Source organism: Aulonocara sp. 'chitande type north' Nkhata Bay, linkage group LG23 (assembly GCF_057382095.1).
Source record: "Aulonocara sp. 'chitande type north' Nkhata Bay isolate Kocher_YH1m ecotype deep benthic linkage group LG23, A_spYH_male_GT1.1, whole genome shotgun sequence".
Lineage (NCBI taxonomy): Eukaryota > Metazoa > Chordata > Actinopteri > Cichliformes > Cichlidae > Aulonocara > Aulonocara sp. 'chitande type north' Nkhata Bay.
Genome location: NC_141365.1, coordinates 28,901,843 through 28,925,174, shown reverse-complemented (window position 1 = coordinate 28,925,174; position 23,332 = coordinate 28,901,843). Strand labels below are relative to the sequence as shown.

Genomic DNA, 23,332 nt, shown 5'->3' with positions numbered 1-23,332 from the left:
CCTGCGTGATGTGAACTCCGAGGTATTTGAAGCTGTCCACTCTCTCCACTGGGCCCTCGTTGATGACGGGGGTCTGGTAGTTCCTCTCCTGCTTAGTGCTGAAGTCCACTATCAGCTCCTTTGTCTTACTGACGTTTAGAAGGAGGTTGTTCCTCTGGCACCAGTTCTCCAGATTCCTAATCTCCTTCAGGTAGGCCGTCTCGTTGTTATCAGAGATCAGGCCCACCACGACGGTGTCGTCAGCAAACTCGATGATGGTGGTGGAGCTGGTAGTGGCCACACAGTCATATGTGTACAAAGAGTACAGCAGGGGGCTCAGAACACACCCCTGGGGGGCTCCAGTGCTGAGAGTGGTGGAGGCTGAGACATGTCCGCCCATCCTTACTGCCTGTCGTCTGCCAGTTAGGAAGTTGGAGATCCACTGACACATAGATGAGCTGAGTCCCAGATGCTCCAGCTTGGTGGTGAGTGTGGAGGGAATTATGGTGTTAAATGCAGAGCTGTAGTCTATGAAGAGCATTTTAACATAATTCCCCCTTCTAGTGTCCAAGTGAGTGAGTGATGTGTGGAGGAGATGAGAGATGGCATCGTCTGTGGAACGATTTGGACGGTAAGCGAACTGTAGTGGGTCCAGTGTGTCTGGTAGTGAAGAAATGATGAAGTCTCTGACCAGGCGTTCAAAGCACTTCATCACTACTGAGGTGAGGGCTACAGGGCGATAGTCATTGAGAGAAGCAGGGTGGGGTTTCTTCGGGACAGGAACAATGATGGACTCTTTGAAGCATGTGGGGATCACCGACTGAGATAAAGAGATGTTGAATATCTCAGTGAACACAGGAGCTAGCTGGTATGCGCAGTCTCTTAGGATACGACCTGGGATGCCGTCTGGTCCTGCTGCTTTCCTGGTGTTCACTCTCTTGAAGGCTCTCCTTACTTCATGCTCGGAGATGACGAGCACGTTTCCGGTGCTGGCAGTATCTTCCTGTCTGCAGCCGTTAGCGCCGCTAAAACTAGCATTGTTGGAGACCTTAGCTGCAGCCTCGAAGCGAGCATAGAAGGTACAGGCTATGAACAGGATATAAATATGAAAAACTATACAGAATATGAAATAAATAACTTTACAGAATTTGAGATACACAGCTATACAGAAATGGGAACTATGCAAGTTGTAAACAGTTGTAGGATTAAAGATTATCGAATGTACAGAATGATTATTTACACAGAGCTATACAGTAGTGCAGTTAAGATAAGTGAGATATGTGGATAATTTCTACAGAGGCTATATAAAGTGCTAGTGGTTGTGAGTGGTGGTTCAGTCCATGTTATTATTGTGTGTTTGAGGGTACAGTTGTCCATTGTGTGTGTGTATGTTCAGTCCATGTGTTAACGTGGGTCAGATGTCAGGAGGCAGAGTTCAGGAGTCTGACAGCTGTGGGGAAGAAGCTGTTCCGGTACCTGGTGGTCTTAGTCCGGAGGCTCCTGTGGCGCCTCCCAGAGGGCAGGAGGGTGAAGAGTCCATGTGATGGGTGACTGGGGTCTCTGATGATTTTCCCAGCCCTTTTCAGACACCGCTTCCTGTAGATGTCTTTTATGGCAAGAAGTGGTGCTCCGGTGATGCGCTGGGCAGTTTTCACAACCCTCTGCAACGCCTTCCGGTCCGAGGCAGAGCAGTTCCCGTACCAGACTGTTATACAGTTGGTCAGGATGCTCTCGATGGTGCAACGATAGAAGTTCACCAGGATGTCTGAGGACAGGTGGTTCTTGCTCAGAGTCCTCAAGAAGAAGAGGCGCTGGTGAGCCTTCTTGACCAGCTTGGAGCAGTTGGTCGTCCAGGTGAGATCCTCGGAGATGTGGACTCCCAGGAACTTGAAGCTGCTCACACGCTCCACAGCCGTCCCCTTAATGTGGATGGGTGGATGTGGGTCAGTATTCCTCCTGTAGTCCACGATGAGCTCCTTGGTCTTCTCGGTGTTAAGCAGCAGGTTGTTTGTGTCGCACCACTCAGCCAGACGATCCACCTCCTCCCTGTAGACGGCCTCATCGTTGTCACTGATGAGGCCAATCACCGTGGTGTCATCTGCAAACTTAATGATGGTGTTGGAATCATCAGCAGGTCTGCAGTCGTGGGTGAAGAGGGAGTAGAGGAAAGGGCTCATCACACAGCCTTGTGGTACACCGGTGTTCATCGTGATAACTCATGATAACTCGTGATAACTTTAACTGCCTCACTGCACGTTCAAAAATGTTTATAAAATCAAAAAACTGAAGAAAGTTTTCAATAACAAGTCAAAAATAACTGTATCAATTCTGACTTTATGTATTGCTATATAGCCAGATTTTAGCAGTTTGCTGGTCTGGAGCATTCAGGTGTGTGTTAACACAATGTTACAGTCTTCTCAGGAGTGGATGTCCCAGCAATTTAACCTTAACCTCCTAGGACCCAAACTCTTCCACGTCATGTTTAATTTCTCGTTGATATTTGGGCATATTGGGACCCGATGAATGTAAAAACAAAGAATTACCTGATTTTTTTTTTTTACCTGATTTTTTTTTAAGAAAAATGAGAGCCACATATGGCAAGGCAAGGCAAGTTTATTTGTATAGCACAATTCAACAACAAGGTGATTCAAAGTGCTTTACAGAGACATTGTAAACAAAAACAAATAAAAAGCATGATTTAAAATTGATTAAAACAAACTAACTAATTAACAAACAAACAAACTAACTAACAAACAAACAAACAAACAAACAAACAAACAAACAAACAAACAAAACAGTATATAAAATCAAAACAGATAAAATCAGAACAGTAGATAAAATCAGTAGTTAAAATGTTAGTTTTGAAATTTAAGCTTAAGTGCGGATTTGGTGCTTTATTTAAATGCAGCTGAGAATAGGTGAGTCTTCAACCTGGATTTAAATAAACTGAGTGTTTCAGCTGATCTGAGGCTTTCTGGGAGTTTGTTCCAGATATAAGGAGCATAAAAGCTGAATGCAGCTTCTCCGTGTCTGGTTCTGACTCTGGGAACTGATAAAAGACCGGATCCAGATGACCTGAGGGATCTGGAAAGTTCATACTGGGTCAGGAGGTCACTGGTGTATTTTGGTCCTAAACCATTCAGAGCTTTATAGGCCAGCATCAGAACTTTAAAGTCTATCCTCTGACGGACAGGCAGCCAGTGTAAAGACCTCAGAGCTGGACTGATGTGGTCCACTTTTTTGGTCTTAGTGAGGACTCGAGCAGCAGAGTTCTGAATGAGCTGTAGATGTCTGACTGATTTTTTTTAGGTAGACCTGTAAAGATGCTGTTACAGTAATCAAGCCTACTAAAGATGAATGCATGGACTAGTTTTTCCAGGTCCTGTTGAGACATCAGATCTTTTATCCTTGAAATATTCTTGAGGTGATAGTAAGCTGATTTTGTTATTGTCTTAATGTGTTTTTCTAAGTTTAGGTCTGCATCCATCACTACACCCAAATTTCTCGCCTGGTTTGTGGTTTTTAGGTGTATAGATTGAAGTTCTCTGGTGACCTGTAATCGTTTTTCTTTGGCACCAAAGACTAAACCAAAAACTGTTTTTGTTTAGCTGGAGAAAATTGTGGCACAACCAGTCATTAATTTCCTCAATGCATTTACCAAGAGCCTGCACAGGGCCTCGGTCTCCTGGTGACATTGTGATATATATTTGTGTGTCATCTGCATAGCTATGATAGTTTATTTTGTTGTTCTTTATAATCTGTGCCAGTGGGAGCATGTAAATGTTAAACAGAAGGGGTCCCAAGATGGAACCTTGGGGAACTCCACATGTGATACTTGTTCTGCTCAGATGTGAAGTTACCTATTGATACAAAGTATTTCCTTTTTTCTAAGTATGTTTTGAACCAGTTTAGCACAGTTCCTGAAAGACCTGCCCAGTTCTCCAGTCGTTTGAGTAATATGTTGTGGTCAACTGTATCAAATGCTGCACTGAGATCCAGAAAAACTAAGACTGACATTTTTCCACTGTCATTAAACATTTTGGTCAGAGCGGAAGTAATTGAGCTGTTGAGAAACTGCTTTTTCAATGATCTTACTTAAAAATGGGAGATTTGAGATTGGCCTGTAGTTGTTCATTTGTGTCTTGTCAAGATTGTCCTTGTTCAGTATAGGTTTTATTACAGCAGTTTTTAGTGGTTCTGGAAACACACCTGACATTAAAGAAAAGTTGACGATCTGTAACAGGTCTGACTCCAAAGTCTTTGAGACCTTTTTGAAAAAACTTGTTGGCAGGACATCTAAACAGCAGGAGGAGGAGTTCAGTTGACCTAAGATGTCCTCCAGGTCTTTGCTGTTAATCGGGTGAAACTGTTTTATGGTGTTTAAACAGTTTTTCAGTGGACACAGTACATATCCTGGATCTGCTGTTGATGTACCAATTGCTTGTCTAATCTTTTGGATTTTTTCTGTGAAGAATTTGGCAAAGTCATTGCAGGTCATGGTCGAATGAAGTTCACCTGCCACTGACACAGGAGGGTTTGTTAGCCTGTCAACTGTGGAAAATAAGACCTGAGCATTATGGCTGTTTTTAGTGATGATGTCAGAGAAGTAGGACCTTCTTGCACTCCTCAGTTGATATAGATGTCGTAATGAACCTGGAGGTTTGTTTTTCTCCATCTGTGCTCAGCTTTCCTACACTCTCTTTTTTCATTTTTCACTAGTGTGCAGTTTCTCCATGGAGACTTTTTCTTTCCAGAGATAACCTTCACCTTAATGGAGGATATATGTTTAAAATTTCGATAGAAGAGTAGCAGTATAATGTCCTCGTAAGTGGATATCAGGCCCTTGTAGAGCAAAATTGATTATTTTAGAATAAATAACCCAAAATGTGATGTCCACATATGTGGACGCCAGGTCCTAGGAGGTTAAGGTCACAAGGTCAAAAAACCTAAGAGCCTAAGGTAAAGATAATGACAGTTCAATTAGAAAAAGACTGAACAAGTATGACTTGTTTAGAAGGTTTGCCAGAAGAAAGTCTCTTCACTCTAAACAGAACATGCAATAGTTACATCTGAACAAACCACAAGACTTGTGCCTTTATACAGATGAGACACAGTGCAGGTACTTTGCTATACTGCATAAAACCAAACACAGCACATCAGCACAAACGCGTAATACCAACAGTAGCACAGTGGTGGAGGCATGATGATTTGGGCTTGTTTTGCAGTCACAGGACATGGACAAACTTTCAGTCACTGAGTCGACTATAAACTCCTCTGTACACAAAAGCATTCAAAAGACAGATGTGAGGACATCTGTTGAATAGATAAGGCTTAGCTGAAATTAAATAATGCATCAGGAATATGATACCAAGCACGGCAGCAAATCTCCAACAGAATGACTGAAAAAGAAAAGAATCAAGGTTTTGCAGTGGTCCAGTCAACAGCCAGACCTCTAGCTGATTGAAATGCTGAGGTGGGACTTTAAGAGAGCTGTGCATGAACCCCAATGAAATGAAGCAATGATCCTAAGAAGAGTGGGCCAGAATTCCTCTACAGTGATGTGAGAGACGACAGTCCTACAGAAAATGCTTAAAGTTATTACTGCTAAAGATGCTTCTACAAGCTACTGAATCGTGGGGTGTACCTGTCTGAATCTTTTCATCATTATCTGCGTCGCCTGTAAAACTCAGGTGTAGGTTAACTCTTTCAAACTACACAGCTCAGTGAAAACACTGTAAAATATTCAAACTCCTCCTGGTGTAAGCTATGGGCTACTATATCAATACCAGAATGTTTTATTCTCTACCAAAATATCCAGCATCAGTGGAGCTCTAGGCTTGATCAATTCACACATACATATGAAAGCTGCAAAGCTCTTGTGAAAAAAAAATATTCAAACCTCAAACTCTTCACAGTGTGAACCTGTGATGCTGGACTCTCAGTGGTTTTAGCACGGCCAAGCAGGTCAGTAAACAGTGAGTCAGTTTTATCCTGTTACTGAACGCAAAACAAGCATATCTATCACTGTTTAGAAATATACAGAGATTCTCTTAATTTCAGCTTTTCTGCTGGTGTAACAACCCCCATCGGAGAGTTTACTTCAAGAGGAAATGGCATCTAAAAAAGGATTCCAGCTCCGGCAAACTCTTATATATGTTCCCCTGCTTTAATCATCTTTATGCAGCCTAGTTTCACGGTATGTTTTTTCCCCTCGTCATCCCCCACCCCGCCCAGCGTGAGAACTGCTGCCTTAGCCGACAGTAACAGACTGTGCGGGGCAGCTCCCAGGTGTAAACGCAGGGTCCCACTGAATGAGCCTGCAGCATGGCGTGATGAAAAAGAACATGCTCAGCAAATGTCATCTCAGGATATATAGAGGAGGAGAAAAAAAAGCCCAATAAAATAACAACAACTGGGCCACATCAGCGCTCTGCACACTTGGGTTGGTTTCAGAGCCAAAAGACCACTCTTTGACGTCAAAGTAAATTTACAGCGCAGATCATCTGGGCGTGCATGATTGATGGCAGCCGCCACCGTGACCGCTTTCCCTGCTTCACGTGACCTGCAGGGTTTAACCAGCTCCGTCAATCCAGTTATGTCAACGTCCACCGCCTCCCTGCTCCAATGTTTCAGATGATCCCAATGATATCCGAGCCACAGTGCTGTTTGCTGTTTGTGTTGGATATCTGCCTGGATTTGAATGCATGCTTGCTGTCATGCTTTAGAAAAGGGAGAGCTCACGATGGCTCGCTGCGGCGGCCTGCCTTGTTGACTCGGGATCACGGACGCCTGAGGTTAGCAGTCTGCAGCAAAGTCAGTGTGGCGGAAGAGGACGCTGATTTCTCTTGATGTCTCACAGAAATCACAGAGGAACATTCACGCTGGGTTACTGTTTCAGATCTCATCAGTCGGGGCTGTTCTTTGCATTTCCAGGAGTTATTTACTCTCTTATTGAACCTCAGCTGCCTGCACCTGTCTCATCTGCTTAGTGACTTGTCAGAGCCCTCGCAGAACGACTCACACAACTTGTTGCTTTCGATCAAAGGTGCCTGTTTGGGCGCACAGAAAGACTGAAAATGTTTAAACCCATATACGGGTTGCATGTGTGGGTGGAGAGAGGGCGAGAGACATGGAAAAACAAAAGTGGATGCATAGCATTCTGGTTTATTGAGGCTACTGTGGGTGTAGCAGCTGGTATCTCTGCTTCTCCTCTGATGATTTCTCTCTGTGCCTCGAGAAAGAAACAGAAGTCTCATAATGAAAATTTACTGCCACGTCTGACATGTCTCATTACGTCACTGACCAAATGATGGCCAGACGTTTGTGAGAGCAAGAATAAGTCTTCTCTGAGCGGTCAAATGAGCCTGAAAATCTTCAAGCTGCCTTTTTTAACAAACTCTTTAAGATGGCGAGTTTCAGCAAAAATCAGCAGCGTGTCACAGCTGCACAACTAGGCCGAACATTTCACGGGTATCACAGATGCAGTCCAGATAAACTGAACTGCCGGGCTATGATTAGACATGGCGAGAAGGAGTGAAACACAGAGGTCTGCGGTTGGTGTCACTCCAGAAAAGAGAGAAAAACACTTAGTGACGCCTCCCAATAAGCCGTGGCGAATCGTCCAGTGGCCCCCAGCTGGTACGAGACATTGCCTGGCACGGCTTTGCATCGGCCTGGCAGGGCCAGGCGTGCTTCCAGACATCACGAGGTGATGGGCGCACGGCACCGATGCAGCTCTGTTTGCCCCTCGAGATGTGCCGTGACGTGGCAAGGCTGAGATAAGGAGGGCTGTGTGCTGCTGCCCTGTCTCTGTGCTGCTCCAGAGTGATGTAAGGAGATGCAGGAGCAGAGGAGGACAGTCAGCACTGATGCTCTGAATACATGCTGCATATTTTAAGAGTACTTATTAGGCTTTCTTATCTTTTGTCAAATATGTGTTGCAGTGTTGGATGTTAAGAGATAAAAATATTAGCAGTAACTATAACTCTGTTGTCAAATGTAGATCGAAATTGAATTATGTTTTTTGGGGCTTTTAATCATTTCTCTGAACTTTTCGTTTTCCACCGTGGAATGGTTTTACTGCTTACATCTTTACTGACTTTAAAAATGTTTTAAAAAGAATTGGGTGCACAAGCTTAAATGTGTTTTGGATTTTCTCTAATCCAATCCATATATACACACATCACCACTACCTGTTGAAGTCAGCACTTTAGAGGACCAGAAGTTTAATGTTAGCTTTATGCATAAAGCTGTCACGGTCCGGGGCAGCGGCCGTGTGGAGAGTGGAAGGAGGACTCAAAGCGCAGCACTCATTCAGGTGTGAGGGTGATTTATTGATAATAACAAACATAAAGAGGAGATGGCAAAACAGAACTACGGATGAACTAAACTGGGTGAAACTACACAAAGGAGTGGCAAACCTGAACACGAAGGGAGAACAGCAGGGAGAGCACGCAGAGGATTTCACAGGGTAGATGCAGAGTACGCAGGGTAACACAGAGGATGAACACAGGTAGGAACACAGGTAGGAACACAGACGACGCGACGAGGAGCAGAGGAAATCACACGCTATAAATACACAAGAGACACTGGGAAATCACACACAGATGGGGGAAACAGCTGGACCTGATTAACCTGACGAGACAGGGGAACACTAACACCAGGGACCAACAGAGGGAGCACAAACCCAGAACCCAGTGTCTAAAATCCCAAACACAAACCATCCCAAAACAGCCATGAATAATAATGAAAGTAATAACAATAAGTACATAAACATAAAGTCACTGAGTCATGGTCGCAGGACCATGACAGTACCCCCCCCTCAAGGGCTGGCCCCCGACAGCCACAGAAACACACCACCAGATCCGGGCGGGCGGCAGGGGGCCCAGGACGGAGGGACCGGACCACGACCACGGACGGAGGCCCCAGAGTCCCAAAACAAAGATGAACACAAAACCCACAGGTGTCACGGCGGGGTGCGCCGGTGTGTGTGTGGAAACAGGACCCAAAAGCAGATGACGATGAGGAGTAGTAAGGTTTTAACAGAAGGTGAAGCTTTATTGCGATGCCGGCAGGAAATAAACCAAGAGACCAAAAACACTAAACTGGCAAGACACTAAGAAACAAAACACTAAAGGTACTAAGACCAAAAAACTATAACTATGACTGAGGTGAGATTAAACAGACGAAAACTATAACCATGACTGCGGTGATGTAAACAGACGAACCGACAATGGCATGGAGAAAACAAAAGGCTTAAATACAGACATGAGGTGATCAGGGGAAGTGGCGACACATGGGGGAAAACAGCTGACAGACATAAACCTAATGACAGGACCAGGAGAGGAAAGCTAAATACAATAAACAAAGAACACATGACATTGCCAGAATAAAACAGGAAATACTAAAACATGACAACACAACTTAACAGACCTAATACGTGATGAATAATTACAAAACCCCAAAACATAGAAAACCAAGAACAATAACTGCCTAAACTAAAGGAAAATACGAAATAACACAAAACTGATCACATAACAAAATGAGACAAATACAAAGAAAACTCAGAGTGCTGGGTCGGAGACCCAGCCTGTGACAGAGCCCCCCCCTCAAGGGCGGATTCCAGACGCCCGAAAACACCCAGAAAACAAAACCACAACAACCCACCAAGGGCGGGCGGCGGGGGCCCAGGACGGAGGGCCAGAAACAAGGCCACAAAAAACAAAGAAACGAAAACACACAGAGCAAACACAACAATGGCACAAAAAGTCCGAGACCCGACTTCAGGAGGGCGACCATGAACCCGGCAGAACAGGAGCGAATGGCGAAGCGGTTCAGGTGGCCGCCCCGGAGGCCGACAACAAAACAAAAGACAATTCAAAAGTTCAGGAGGCCGACCAGGAGGCCAACGGTCCAGCAGTCCAAAATCCATGAGCTCAGGGGGCCGACCCGGAGGCCAACGGTCCAAGAGCCCAGAAAACAGTTCAGGAGGCCGGCCAGGTAGAAGGCACCGGTGGCGACGGAGCAGATCAGGAGGCCGACCGGGCGGGAGGCAGCGACGGCGACCGAGCAGGTCAGGAGGCCGGCCGGGCGGGAGGCACTGGTGGCGTAGCAGTTCAGGGGGCCGTCCATGACGGCGGCGTAGTTCAGAGGGCTGTCCATGACGGCAACGACGTCCAGTCATCGGCCGGACAGAACGTGCAGGACGAGCAGGCCGGACAGGATGTGCAGACCGGACCGGACGTGCAGGACGAGCAGGCCGGACAGGACGTGCAGGCCGGACAGGACGTGCAGGCCGTGCAGGACGAGCAGGACGTGCAGGACGAGCAGGCCGGACGGGACGAGCAGGCCGGACGGGAAGTGCAGGAGCAGACGAAGCTGAACACTCGGAGGCCGGACCAGGCGGAGCTGCAGAGGCTGAGGCCGGACCAGGCGGAGCTGCAGAGGCTGAGGCCGGACCAGGCGGAGCAGCAGAGGCAGAGGCCGGACCAGGCGTAGCAGAGGCAGAGGCCGGACCCGACGAGGCTGAAGACTCTGACGAAGCTGGACCAGACGAGGATGAAGACTCTGACGAAGCTGGACCAGACGAGGATGAAGACTCTGACGAAGCTGGACCAGACGAGGATGAAGACTCGGATGAAGCTGGACCAGGTGACGACGAGGCGGCCGCAGGTGGCGGCTGAACGGTCCCCTCGGACCCTCCAGCTGATGAGGCATGAGGCTGGACGGGCTCCTCGGGCCCTCCAGCTGACGAGGCAGGTTGCTTTTCAAGTTGCAGCAACACACAGTCTATAGTGGGTGAAATGAGTTCGTATGAGTTCTCAGACTGAGGTGTGGCAGAACCAGGTGAGGCGTCGTCCTCAGGCTGAGGCGTAGAAGCAGCAAGCAGTAGCGCAGCAGGTGGTGGTCCTGCAGGCGGCGGCACGGGAGCCGCAGGAGGTGGCGCTGCAGCCACAGGTGGTGAAGCAGAAGGTGGCCAGACGGGCTCCTCAGGCCCTCCAGCTGACGAGGCGTGAGGCTGGACGGGCTCCTCGGGCCCGCCAGCTGACGAGGCGTGAGGCTGGACGGGCTCCTCGGGCCCGCCAGCTGACGTGGCGTGAGGCTGGACGGGCTCCTCGGGCCCCCCAGCTGACGAGGCATGAGGCTGGACGGGCACCTCGGGCCCTCCAGCAGACGAAACTTGAAGCCGGCTGGGTTCAACTGAACCTCCAGCAGACGAAGCACGAAGCTGGCTGGATTCTTCTGAAACTCCAGCAGACGAAGCACGAAGCTGGCTGGATTCTTCTGAAACTCCAGCAGACGAAGCACGAAGCTGGCTGGATTCTCCTGAACCTCCAGCAAACGAAGCATGAAGCTGGCTGGAGTCTTCTGAACCTCCAGCAGACGAAGCATGAGGCTGGCTGGGTTCTCCTGAACCTCCAGCAGACGAAACATGAGGCTGGCTGGGTTCTCCTGAACCTCCAGCAGACGAAACATGAGGCTGGCTGGGTTCTCCTGAACCTCCAGCAGACGAAACATGAAGCTGGCTGGGTTCTCCTGAACCTCCAGCAGACGAAACATGAGGCTGGCTGGGTTCTCCTGAACCTTCAGCAGACGAAACATGAGGCTGGCTGGGTTCTCCTGAACCTCCAGCAGACGAAACATGAAGCTGGCTGGGTTCTCCTGAACCTCCAGCAGACGAAACATGAAGCTGGCTGGGTTCTCCTGAACCTCCAGCAAACGAAACATGAGGCTGGCTGGGTTCTCCTGAACCTCCAGCAGACGAAACATGAGGCTGGCTGGGTTCTCCTGAACCTCCAGCAGACGAAACATGAGGCTGGCTGGGTTCTCCTGAACCTCCAGCAGACGAAACATGAAGCTGGCTGGGTTCTCCTGAACCTCCAGCAGACGAAACATGAGGCTGGCTGGGTTCTCCTGAACCTTCAGCAGACGAAACATGAGGCTGGCTGGGTTCTCCTGAACCTCCAGCAGACGAAACATGAAGCTGGCTGGGTTCTCCTGAACCTCCAGCAAACGAAACATGAGGCCGGACGGGCTCCCCGGGCCCTCCGACTGACACTGAAATTGGCTGCACCAGCTGTACCTCCGTCTCCAAACCGGCCTGGATAGCAGTCCCACAGCAGCTTAGCTGAGCCTGATGGCTAGCTTTTCCAGGGCAAACAGTCTCTGTATAGCCGGGCTCATTAACCGGAAAAGTAGTGTCAGTTTCCATAACCTCCGGAGAAAAAACATGAGGTGCCAAGATATAGTCACTCACTTGTGTTTGTGTAATGGAGCGTCGGCGGCGCGCACGCCGCTTTTTCTTAGGAGTGGAAGACGGTGGTGAAATAGGTGGAAGTCCCTGGTAACTCCGAGGTCCCCCGAGAGCCAGTCGAGTTCCCCGGAAAGAGTGCTCGTGCTCCGGAATGAGCCACGGCTTCCACCGGAGCTCCTCCTCCAAGAGAGCGCAGAATATAGACTGGCGCTCGTCGTCGTCCAAGTCTATGGTGTCCGGCGCTTCCTCGCGCTGAACTGTGACAGGAGTATGGCGAAACTGTGATGAGGGCGTGGAAACTGGTGAGCTGAGGGGTGGTGACGCTGCGGCGAATCTCAGCGAACCGACACGAACACACTCAGGTTCCGGAGGCAGCAATGGAGATGACTGATTGTGGGGTTGTTGTGACTGGTGGGTGCTGGAAGCCTTTTCCTGACTCGACAATCCCTGGGCCTGCAGCATCTCCTTTATCTTAGTAAAGGCATCAAGTATGGCAGGTGAGTCCGGGAGCTGGAGAAGGCGGGGATCCCTCTCCATGATAGCTTCAGCAACGCTAATCATTACCTGCTTGCTCTTTAAATCGGGCGCTGTAAAGATGCGGTCGAGGATCACTTGGATCCGAGCAGTCTCCTCCAGACACTCGGTGAGAGCAGCATCCGCTGGGTCCATACTGGTCGGTTCGTTCTGTCACGGCAGGGTGCGCCGGTGTGTGTGTGGAAACAGGACCCAAAAGCAGATGACGATGAGGAGTAGTAAGGTTTTAACAGAAGGTGAAGCTTTATTGCGATGCCGGCAGGAAATAAACCAAGAGACCAAAAACACTAAACTGGCAAGACACTAAGAAACAAAACACTAAAGGTACTAAGACCAAAAAACTATAACTATGACTGAGGTGAGATTAAACAGACGAAAACTATAACCATGACTGCGGTGATGTAAACAGACGAACCGACAATGGCATGGAGAAAACAAAAGGCTTAAATACAGACATGAGGTGATCAGGGGAAGTGGCGACACATGGGGGAAAACAGCTGACAGACATAAACCTAATGACAGGACCAGGAGAGGAAAGCTAAATACAATAAACAAAGAACACATGACATTGCCAGAATAAAACAGGAAATACTAAAACATGACAACACAACTTAACAGACCTAATACGTGATGAATAATTACAAAACCCCAAAACATAGAAAACCAAGAACAATAACTGCCTAAACTAAAGGAAAATACGAAATAACACAAAACTGATCACATAACAAAATGAGACAAATACAAAGAAAACTCAGAGTGCTGGGTCGGAGACCCAGCCTGTGACAACAGGGGAGCAGAGTCCAAAGCACAGTTCAGGAGGCCGTCCACGAAGAAGGCAGCGGCGGCGCGTAAAGAGTTCAGGAGGCCGGCCGTGCGGAAGGCAACGGCGGCGCGTAAAGAGTTCAGGAGGCTGGCCGTGCGGAAGGCAACGGCGGCGCGTAAAGAGTTCAGGAGGCCGGCCGTGCGGAAGGCAACGGCGGCGCGTAAAGAGTTCAGGAGGCCGGCCGTGCGGAAGGCAACGGCGGCGCGTAAAGAGTTCAGGAGGCCGGCCGTGCGGAAGGCAACGGCGGCGCGTAAAGAGTTCAGGAGGCCGGCCGTGCGGAAGGCAACGGCGGCGTGTAAAGAGTTCAGGAGGCCGGCCGTGCGGAAGGCAGCGGCGGCCACACAGGCGATGGCGGTCCGGGGGCCGGCCGTGCGGAAGGCAACGGCGGCCAGTCAGGCGACGGCGCTCGGCCAGTAGCCTAGCCAGCGGTCCAGAAAACGGCCGTTTAGCTCCAGACCCAAACGAGGCTGGGCCAGGCGAGGCTGAGGGCACGGGGGCCGGGACCGCAGCAGGCGGAGATGATGATGCAGACACGAAGGCTGGACCAGACGAGGGTGCAGACACGAAGGCTGGACCAGACGAGGGTGCAGACACGAAGGCTGGACCAGACGAGGATGCAGACACGAAGGCTGGACCAGGCGAGGATGCAGACACGGAGGCTGGACCAGGCGAGGATGCAGACACGGAGGCTGGACCAGACGATGGAGACACGGAGGCTGGACCAGACGATGCTGATGATGCTGATGATGGACCAGACGAAGATGAAGATGAAACCGGGCCAGGCGAAGATGAAACCGGGCCAGGCGAAGATGAAACCGGGCCAGGCGTGGATGAAACCGGGCCAGGCGAGGATGAAGAAGCTGCAGCTGAAGCTGGGCCAGGCGAAGCTGACGCTGTAGCTGAAGCTGGGCCAGGTGAGGATGAAGCTGGACCAGAATCAGGCGAGGATGAAGCCGGGCCAGGCGTGGATGAAGCCGGGCCAGGCGTGGATGAAGCTGTAGCTGAAGCTGGGCTAGGCGAAGCAGATGCTGAAGCTGAAGCTGGGCCAGGTGAGGATGAAGCTGGACCAGAACCAGGCGAGGCTGAAGCTTCAGGCTGAGGCGTGGCAGTAGCAGGTGGTAGCGCTGCAGGTGATGATACTGCAGGAGGCGGCGCTGCAGCCACAGGTGGAGAAGCAGCCACAGGTGGAGAAGCAGCCACAGGTGGCCGGACGGGATCCTCGGGCCCCCCAGCAGGCGAAGCAGGAGGCTGGACGGGCTCCTCGGGCCCCCCAGCAGGCGAAACAGGAGGCTGGACGGGCTCCTCGGGCCCCCCAGCGAAAACAGCCGCAGAACCAGTGGGCACCGGGGCCCCCGGCACACATGAAACAAAGCCAGTAGGCACGTGGGCCTCTGGCACACATGAAACAAAACCAGAAGGCACGTGGGCCTCTGGCACACATACGGAGGGCTGCAGCTGCGCAGAGCACTGACCCTGCTCAGGCAGTGACAGCCCGGTGCAGTTCACAGCTGGCATCTTGGCCACCAGGGGTCCAGAGTAAGCTGAGGGCAGCAACCCCGCCTCTGGGGAAGCCCCGGAGTGAGTAACAGTCACTAATGTTGCCAGCTGTTGAGGAACAGGTCCGTAATGTAACAGTTTGTCTCCCTGCTCAGAAACGGCGGTGGAAAAACAGTGTGAAAATTGTGGCTTAAGGGAGGCTAATGGTTGAGCTACAGACTGGGAAGCTTGTGGCTGGACACAGAACTGAGCCGGAGAATGGTGATAGAGTCCTGGCTCAGAAGGAGCGGCAGAGAAACAGTCTCTCGGTTTCACAGAGGGTCTGTACACGCCCACTTGCGAAGGGTCCGTTACCACGAAGGTGGGTAAGCGATCCGAACAGTCTCCCATCCCGCTCTGGATAGCCCCAGAAAACAGAGTCTCGGAATCTGGGGAAGCCAGAACATGTCGCTCGCTCACCGCCTCGGACTGCTCGGAAGTAAAAGCAGACGGGGGGTGAAGACCGAGGTCCAGAAGGAGGAACTCCCGCTCCCACGAACAAAGCGAGCCCAGAAGCCATGGGAGACCGGTCACCAGACGCTGTAGCCGCCTCTCTACAGCGCGCTGGGACGTGCCACCCGGGCTTTCCAGCCACAGGTCGATCAGCTCCTGTGTGGCATCGATGAGATTTTCCCGTAGTTCCCTGGATGGATTAAGCGCTGCTGGGTCCATGTTGTGGTCGCGTCGTACTGTCACGGTCCGGGGCAGCGGCCGTGTGGAGAGTGGAAGGAGGACTCAAAGCGCAGCACTCATTCAGGTGTGAGGGTGATTTATTGATAATAACAAACATAAAGAGGAGATGGCAAAACAGAACTACGGATGAACTAAACTGGGTGAAACTACACAAAGGAGTGGCAAACCTGAACACGAAGGGAGAACAGCAGGGAGAGCACGCAGAGGATTTCACAGGGTAGATGCAGAGTACGCAGGGTAACACAGAGGATGAACACAGGTAGGAACACAGGTAGGAACACGGACGACGCGACGAGGAGCAGAGGAAATCACACGCTATAAATACACAAGAGACACTGGGAAATCACACACAGATGGGGGAAACAGCTGGACCTGATTAACCTGACGAGACAGGGGAACACTAACACCAGGGACCAACAGAGGGAGCACAAACCCAGAACCCAGTGTCTAAAATCCCAAACACAAACCATCCCAAAACAGCCATGAATAATAATGAAAGTAATAACAATAAGTACATAAACATAAAGTCACTGAGTCATGGTCGCAGGACCATGACAAAAGCAGTCTATGGATCTTTATCCTGTTGGAACATCCAGCTGTGTCCAAGTGTCAACTATCTAGCTGTTAATAATAAGGTTGAAGAATTTGGAGGTACCACTGGCAGCAAAATAGCTCCAGAGCATGATGCTGCCACCACCATGCTTGACAGCTGGTGTTCCAGAAGTTTCCAGTTCAGACTTGAGCTCTGGTGGTTCCTGGGAACAACCGATCTATCTTCCTGTCATGTGTGGGTGACGGTTTGGGCTTTCTTCCAGACCTCGGACAGTTCTCCTTCTTAGATCTTCACTGTTCCTTGAACTTTCTCATTTTTCTGAGTCTTGGTCAATCTAATGAGTGCTGTCAAACAAATGCTTTTTGTGCTGCAAGCTGCAGTCAATCATCATTACTAAAGAGGAGTTAATTGGCCTTGTCAAGTTAAAAAGCTTCAGCATCACTTATTAAAAGATTTAAGTGTGAATATGTTTGTGTGGATTAAAGAAAATGCAACATAAATTCAAACTTGTGCACCCAATTCTTGTTTTTTAAAGATATACAATCATTCTACCTGGGATTACTTGGAAAGATTACTTCAAAGAAACCTGTAAATCTGAAGACTCTAATGACCTTCCAGGGAGGGAAAAGGGCATTTGATGATCTTTAGGACAGCGGTGATGACTCTCTATGCATTTTTCTTTCTGCACAGCTGTAAAACTGCATACAAACACACAGCATTCAATATACACTCTGTGGAGCAATATTAGAAAGATGCTATCAGTTTTTGGGTGAGGTGGTTCTCCCTGACTATCATCAGAAAGCAAAGTCTGTTAGGTCCACACTGCAGAACAGGAAAACCAAGACTCTCCATACATGCCCCACTCATGAAAAGTGTCAGAATATCTGTTTTCTTTCTCCTGCAATCAATAATCATCTCCTTGATCTTGATTGTAGGGATCATGTTGCTATTTGCTATAATGGAATTTAGATTTGCTCTTGTACTGATATAATGGTTCAGCAGAAATACATATTTTGTATGAAATATGGATACATTTATAGTGAAATATCAACTAGCTATCAAATAAAATAGATGAGCATGCTGTACATATTACACCCTATAAAACACAGACACAGCTACCATGACATCACCCATGACTGGTATAGCAGAGATGGTCATCCAGTTCTGAACTTCCAATCTTATGGAATTTCATCAACACTAAGGAAACATATTTATTGTTTTTCAATCAGCAGTGAGCCAGCTACGCATGATAGAGCCAAAATCCCAGAGCTGTCAGAGTTCACGGCTCCGATGACACTTAAAAGACTTCCCATTACAGATATCACCCTTCAACTTTCCCAGTTGAACACATGCGAGGTGTCATCTATCCAACTATGTGGCAACCTGCTTACTTTTCAATAAATGTAACTTTGAACTTTGGATAAAGAAAGGCTCAGATTTCAGATTTGATTCTGTCATAATGTTTTTAAGGGGATTTTGGACATCTATTTTTATTTCTTCATAAATCAGAAACTACTGTCAACAGCCAGAACAGTAACAGGTCCCAATTGTGTATATATTACATCCTAATTGTGTGTGTGTGTGTGTGTGTGTGTGTGTGTATACACACTTACTACATCGGCAGTAAGTGAGACTTATTCCCAGTGGGTGTTGAGCTACACCTAGGCTCCCCTTTGTCACTGATTAAGAATCAGTGAATTAAGAATTTTATGTGGTTCCTTTGGCTTCATCAGGCGGTGGCCTGTAGCTCACACTGAGGTGTTCTTCAGCTGAGTGTGAAGGGGCAAGAATGAAAATCAGCACCTCCGAGTCCAAGCCCATGTTTCTCAGCTTGAAAAGGGTGGAGCGTGCACTCTGGGTCAATGACAAATTCCTGCCTCAAATAGTCAGTTGGGAGACTGACAGGTGATGTTCACGCTGTACCTGTGTTTTTTGTTCTGAAGAGAGAGCTGAGTGTAAAAACGAAGCTGTCAACTTACTTGTCAGTCTACGCCTCTGCACTCACCTCTGGTCATAAGCTCTGTGTAGTGACTGAAAAAATGAGATCGCAGACACAAGTGGAAATAAGGTTCCTCCAAGCAGTGGCTAGAGTCACCCTTAATTAAATAGGCTGAGAAGTTCAGTCATTCAGCAGGGACTCGGAGCTGAGCTGTTACTCCTCCACATTGAAAGGAGGCAGTCAAGGTGACTTGGGCATCTGACTAGGAAGCCTCTTGGGTGCCTCCTAGACTAGGTGTTATAGTCAAGTCCTACAGGAAGAATGTCCCAGGGCAGAGACAGGACATGCTGGAGAGATTAAATCTGTCAACTGGTGTGGAAATGCCTACATGTCCTCCCAGCTGAGCTGGAGGAGGTGGCCGTGGAGAGGGAGGTCTGGGCATCTAGGTTTAGACTGCTGCCCCCTTGACCAGTAGAAGAAAACGGATGACTGGGCCTGGAAAAGAGCAAAATTAACAGAGTCGATCCATTTTAAACATGGCAAGAGTTTAAAGAGTGAGATAGATAGATAGATAGATAGATAGATAGATAGATAGATAGATAGATAGATAGATAGATAGATAGATAGATAGATAGATAGATAGATAGATAGATACTGGTGGCAGTATTTTGCATTTCAGTTGACCTTTATCATATTTCCCTCTCCTGTTCCTATATACAGGAGAGAGAACTATATAGATACTGTTTAAAGGATATTATGAGTGTATGATTAAATCCTCCATTATGTGATGTAATAAGCAGCTTATGAGCCCAATATTTACTGAGCTAAGCTGTCCTGCTGAAATCTTTGTTGCTGCCAGTATCATGTCAGTCCTCATGTACCATTTACAGTTTGCTGGGTGTGTGCTGGTGCCTTAAAGAGACAGGAGGTAAAAAAGACTTGCTTCAGTCACGGGCAGAACCCGGAGACGTACAGCGTGCTGTAGAGCTGGAAATGAGCACAGCAGGTCCCCTTAAGGCACCGTGTCTGAATGACACACATCTATTATATTTGAGCTTCTCTTTTGCTGTTGTCATTACCTTCCTCTTAATCTGAAACGTGTTACTTTTCTTTATAAACCTCTGTAGGTTTTTCTCGACTTTTGCAAATCACTAATTTGCATTTACTTTTGTTTGATTGTATTGCATTGTTTTACCGTTATTGTGTGAGCTTTGTAGGATATTTTTAGTTTCTCACCCGCTTTTATTTTTTATTTTTCATTCAAATTTCCTGCATGACTCACCTTGGAGCACCATCATACCAACTTGTGATAAACCTCTTGTACTGACATGACAGTTCTTTAAAAACAAATGTATTGAAATAAGCTCTGCGTGGCTGGATTTAAACCAAAAGACCATTTTTCATGTTTGCATGATTTATCATTATTATTAACATTTTGTAATAGTTTGTAGCAGCAAGCTCTGAGCTGCATTAGCCCCACAAGCCTACAAACATCTACTCAATTAGCTTGGAAGGGAATACAGCAGAAAAACCAACACTTATTACTGCTGCAGAATTAGCCATGTAGCCTATTTCCTTGTGGGAATTACTGAATTATTATGTTCCCCAAGCGAAACAGTCCCCTGTCTAAAATCGCCTGGAATGCTTTTTAAGTTGTCTGAATTAATGCCTTTTAACAGATTTCATTTCTGTGAGTTTACTTAGATTACAGAAGCAAGCATGCTAACTCTGAAATCCAGCCAGCTTTGTTTCTGCAGTCAGCTGTGATAAACACACAGACTTTTTCAGTCCACAGCAGACGAGACCGAAGAAAAGAACCAGCATGAGGAGACCATTAGCTAAATCACTGTACACCATCTGACTAAAGAGACTGTTAAGGCTCCGTGCATCACATGGTCATCGCTGACCCAAATACAAAAAAGCTTTTATTAAGAGATGTAAACAGATGGAGAGCTGCCAGTGTGGATTTAAGGGTCTTTTGTTTTTGTTTTTTTGTTGTTTTTTTATGAGGGATTATGATTTGAAGGACTTTCACCATACTGTACTGGTAGGATGGGTAGATACAGTAATGTCCAAAACTCTTGAGCCATCCCTCATTTCTCCTAAGTTGCTAGAAAAATGTGAAATAGGTGCAGTGATTTATTGAACGATGTGGATTCAGAGTTTCTAACCAGGTTGAAAGTCAGTATTTGGTACGACCACCTTTATTAAAGCCTTGATTTCCACCATGTAATCAAATGAGTGTTTTCTATCCACTGTTTGCTCTTCCTGTCATATGGAGGACAGCTAATGAGTGCTCCAGCAATGGTCGGTGGAGTCATTTGTTAGATTTTGGATCAACAATTGTTTTGGAGTCAAGTGGTAAAACACATTTGTTGTTTCCACCTTTAGCAAGAATAGTTTTCTTGCATATGTTGTAAAGCAGTGTGTTTTGTTGGAGACTATTTACGTTGTAGATTCTCACTGAAGGCATCAAAACTATGAATGAACACATATGGAAATACGTAGTAAACAAAGTTTCGATGCCTTCAGTGAGAATCTACAACGTAAATAGTCATGAAAATAAAGAAAAACCAATAAATGAGAAGGTGTGTCCATACTTTTGACTGGTAGTGTATATATATGCTTTTAGAAATGAAAAATATACCTCAAACTTGCACTATGAAAAATGTCGGAACTGTTTTCTGTTTTCTGTTTTATTTTATTTTAATTTTAGTCTACTCTATAGCACATTTAAACAAAGTGACCCAAAGTGCTTTAGGGACAAGCACATTTTCCTTCCAGGTCTCCAAAAAAATCCAGTTTCTAAATAAACGAAAGCTGAAAGGAAATTAAAGATGATGATTAAATCATGACACACTGTTCTATTGGTACAGACAATACTGACCCTGTATTTACTTGGTATCGGATTGATGCCAACTTTGTACTATTGCACAGCACAAGTCATCAGACACACCCCCTCAAACATGTCTGGGCTTGTGTCATTGCTGTGGATGGAATTTAAATGCAAGGCTCTGTCTATATCATCAATTTCCTACTATTTCATATTATGCTCTTATTGTATGACATGATCTGTGGTCTAATATGTGATATCAACAAATATTAGACCACATAGGTCTGTCGTAGTTCAGTATTGTTAGATTTGTATTGTTGATTGTCATTTATGCTTAGAAATATTTACTTATATATGCTTAGAGTTTTGTAATTAGTTGTAGATTGGTAGAGGTTTTGATCCTTGATAGTCTGCAAACTTTGTGTGTATTAGACAGCACTTTGGGAGCATGAGAGGTCATACCATGTCTTATTGTTTTATGGTAGGATTAACGTAGTTGCGTCTGTTCTAGTCTAAGTGCTCTTTGTTTAGATGAACTGCACGACTTCCTCACCGTGTTATCTAGGATGAACCATCTAGGGGGAGGGGGAGGCTACCCTCTTCCTGACCAAGGATGTTTGACCCTTTGATCAGCAGTCCACACACACACACACACACACACACACACACACACACACACACACACACACACACACACACACACACACACACACAGGCAAGGTACTCTTTGTGTGTATGTAGACGTCATATGTTAATGAACTTATGCATATTCATGTAACCTCAATAAAAGAACAGTGGTACGGGAGAACGGAATCATCTGTCATCCATTATTCTTTGTTGATCCACTTAGGCTACGTTCACACTGCAGGCGAAAGCGCATCAAATCCAATTTTTTTGACCCTATGCGACCCATATCCGATCATGGTATGACAGTGTGAACAGCACAAATCCGATATTTTCAAATCCGACCTGGGTCACTTTCGTATGTGGTACTGAATCCGATACATATCCGATGTTTTAGAAAGCGACTGCTGTTTGAACGGTCATGTCGCATTAAATCCGTCTTTTACGTCACTGACACAAGACAGACGCCAATTATCAGCGCCGGAGAAGACATCGTGAACGCTTCCTGGCCATCCAGTGAAACTGCTGGGAAGACAACGTTGGAGAAACGTGAACATTTTATTTGTACTGTATAACCTGCAGATTCTGTCAGAAATCTGCAACTATCCTTTGAAGCACTGCTCCTCTAAAAAAGCAATAAGGATAATTATTAGGTTATCTACAGTATTATGTAAATAACAAAATAACTTAAAGCAAAAATTGGGAAACGTCAAGTCTGAAGTCTTTATATTAAGGGCCATCAGTCAAACAATACTGTTTGCTCTGGGTCTATACAGAGCGCGTTGTGTGTGACGTCTTGTTTTGCGCATGCGGGCCGCTTTGAGCGTTCACACTAGAGCGCGTTTGCTGTCGCATTTTATTTGTAGTGTGAATAAGCAGACAAAAAAATCGGATTTGATCAAAAAATCGGAATTGAGCATTAAGACCTGCAGTGTGAACGTAGCCTTAGAAAACAAACATGCCACTGTAACGAAACTTCTTAAAAATTCAATAAAATTTGATTTATCCAGAAGATAATGAGTACTTTTACTTTACTTACAGGCATGCTGAGGTCCTTTACCTGAGTAAAGCATTTGAATGAGATACAGTGAGGTTTTTTTTACCCAAACCACAGGTGTCATAATGAGCTGCAGCTATCAGCTCTTTTGGTGCCTCTGAAAATTTATTGGATTAATGAAGTCCTGAATCACAGGGGCAGCACGGTGGCACGGTGGTTAGCACTGTTGCTGCAATTGAGTTCAATTCCAACATCAGGCCGGGGTCTTTCTGTGTGGAGTTTGCATGTTCTCCCCGTGTTTGCGTGGGTTCTCTCCGGGTACTCCGGCTTCCTCCCACCGTCCAAAGACATCAGAATCAGAATCAGAATACTTTATTAATCCCGAAGGAAATTAGGGTTACAGCAGGCAGCACGCTAATTGCGCATGTGCACTTACAAAGGAACCTTCTGACCAACTTAACACAAACATCACATTGGGGAGACACGTCAGAAAGGTAGGCTGATAGGAAAAAAAACAACGAAAATACATAACATGAGGTAAGAGGAGGAGGAGAGAGGTAAGACATGC

The 23,332-nt window shown here is 47.0% G+C and overlaps 2 protein-coding genes across 5 annotated transcripts in view; one reads left to right on the top strand and one right to left on the bottom strand.

Annotated features, from left to right (window-relative positions):
• Positions 1-23,332, top strand: part of LOC147302034 (plakophilin-4-like) — an 87,047-nt gene that overhangs the window by 11,962 nt on the left and 51,753 nt on the right. The window lies entirely within an intron of this gene.
• Positions 9,856-12,901, bottom strand: LOC147302035 (uncharacterized). The gene is made up of 3 exons (XM_086282095.1): positions 11,521-12,901; positions 10,311-11,142; positions 9,856-10,132 (listed from the first exon to the last, which is right to left on the bottom strand). The coding sequence occupies exons 1-3, from the start codon at positions 12,899-12,901 to the stop codon at positions 9,856-9,858; spliced, it is 2,490 nt and encodes an 829-aa protein (XP_086138221.1).

What these genes read in the sequence shown, in the direction of transcription:
- LOC147302035 (XM_086282095.1), bottom strand. Translation starts at nt 12,901, where the DNA reads ATGGACCCAGCGGATGCTGCTCTCACCGAGTGTCTGGAGGAGACTGCT. An exon ending in TCATGTTTCGTCTGCTGGAG is followed by an intron (nt 11,143 to 11,520) that starts GTTCAGGAGAAC and finishes CGTCTGCTGGAG; the next exon opens with GGCCCGAGGTGCCCGTCCAG. An exon ending in CGGCCTGCTCGTCCCGTCCG is followed by an intron (nt 10,133 to 10,310) that starts GCCTGCTCGTCC and finishes CGTCATGGACAG; the next exon opens with CCCTCTGAACTACGCCGCCG.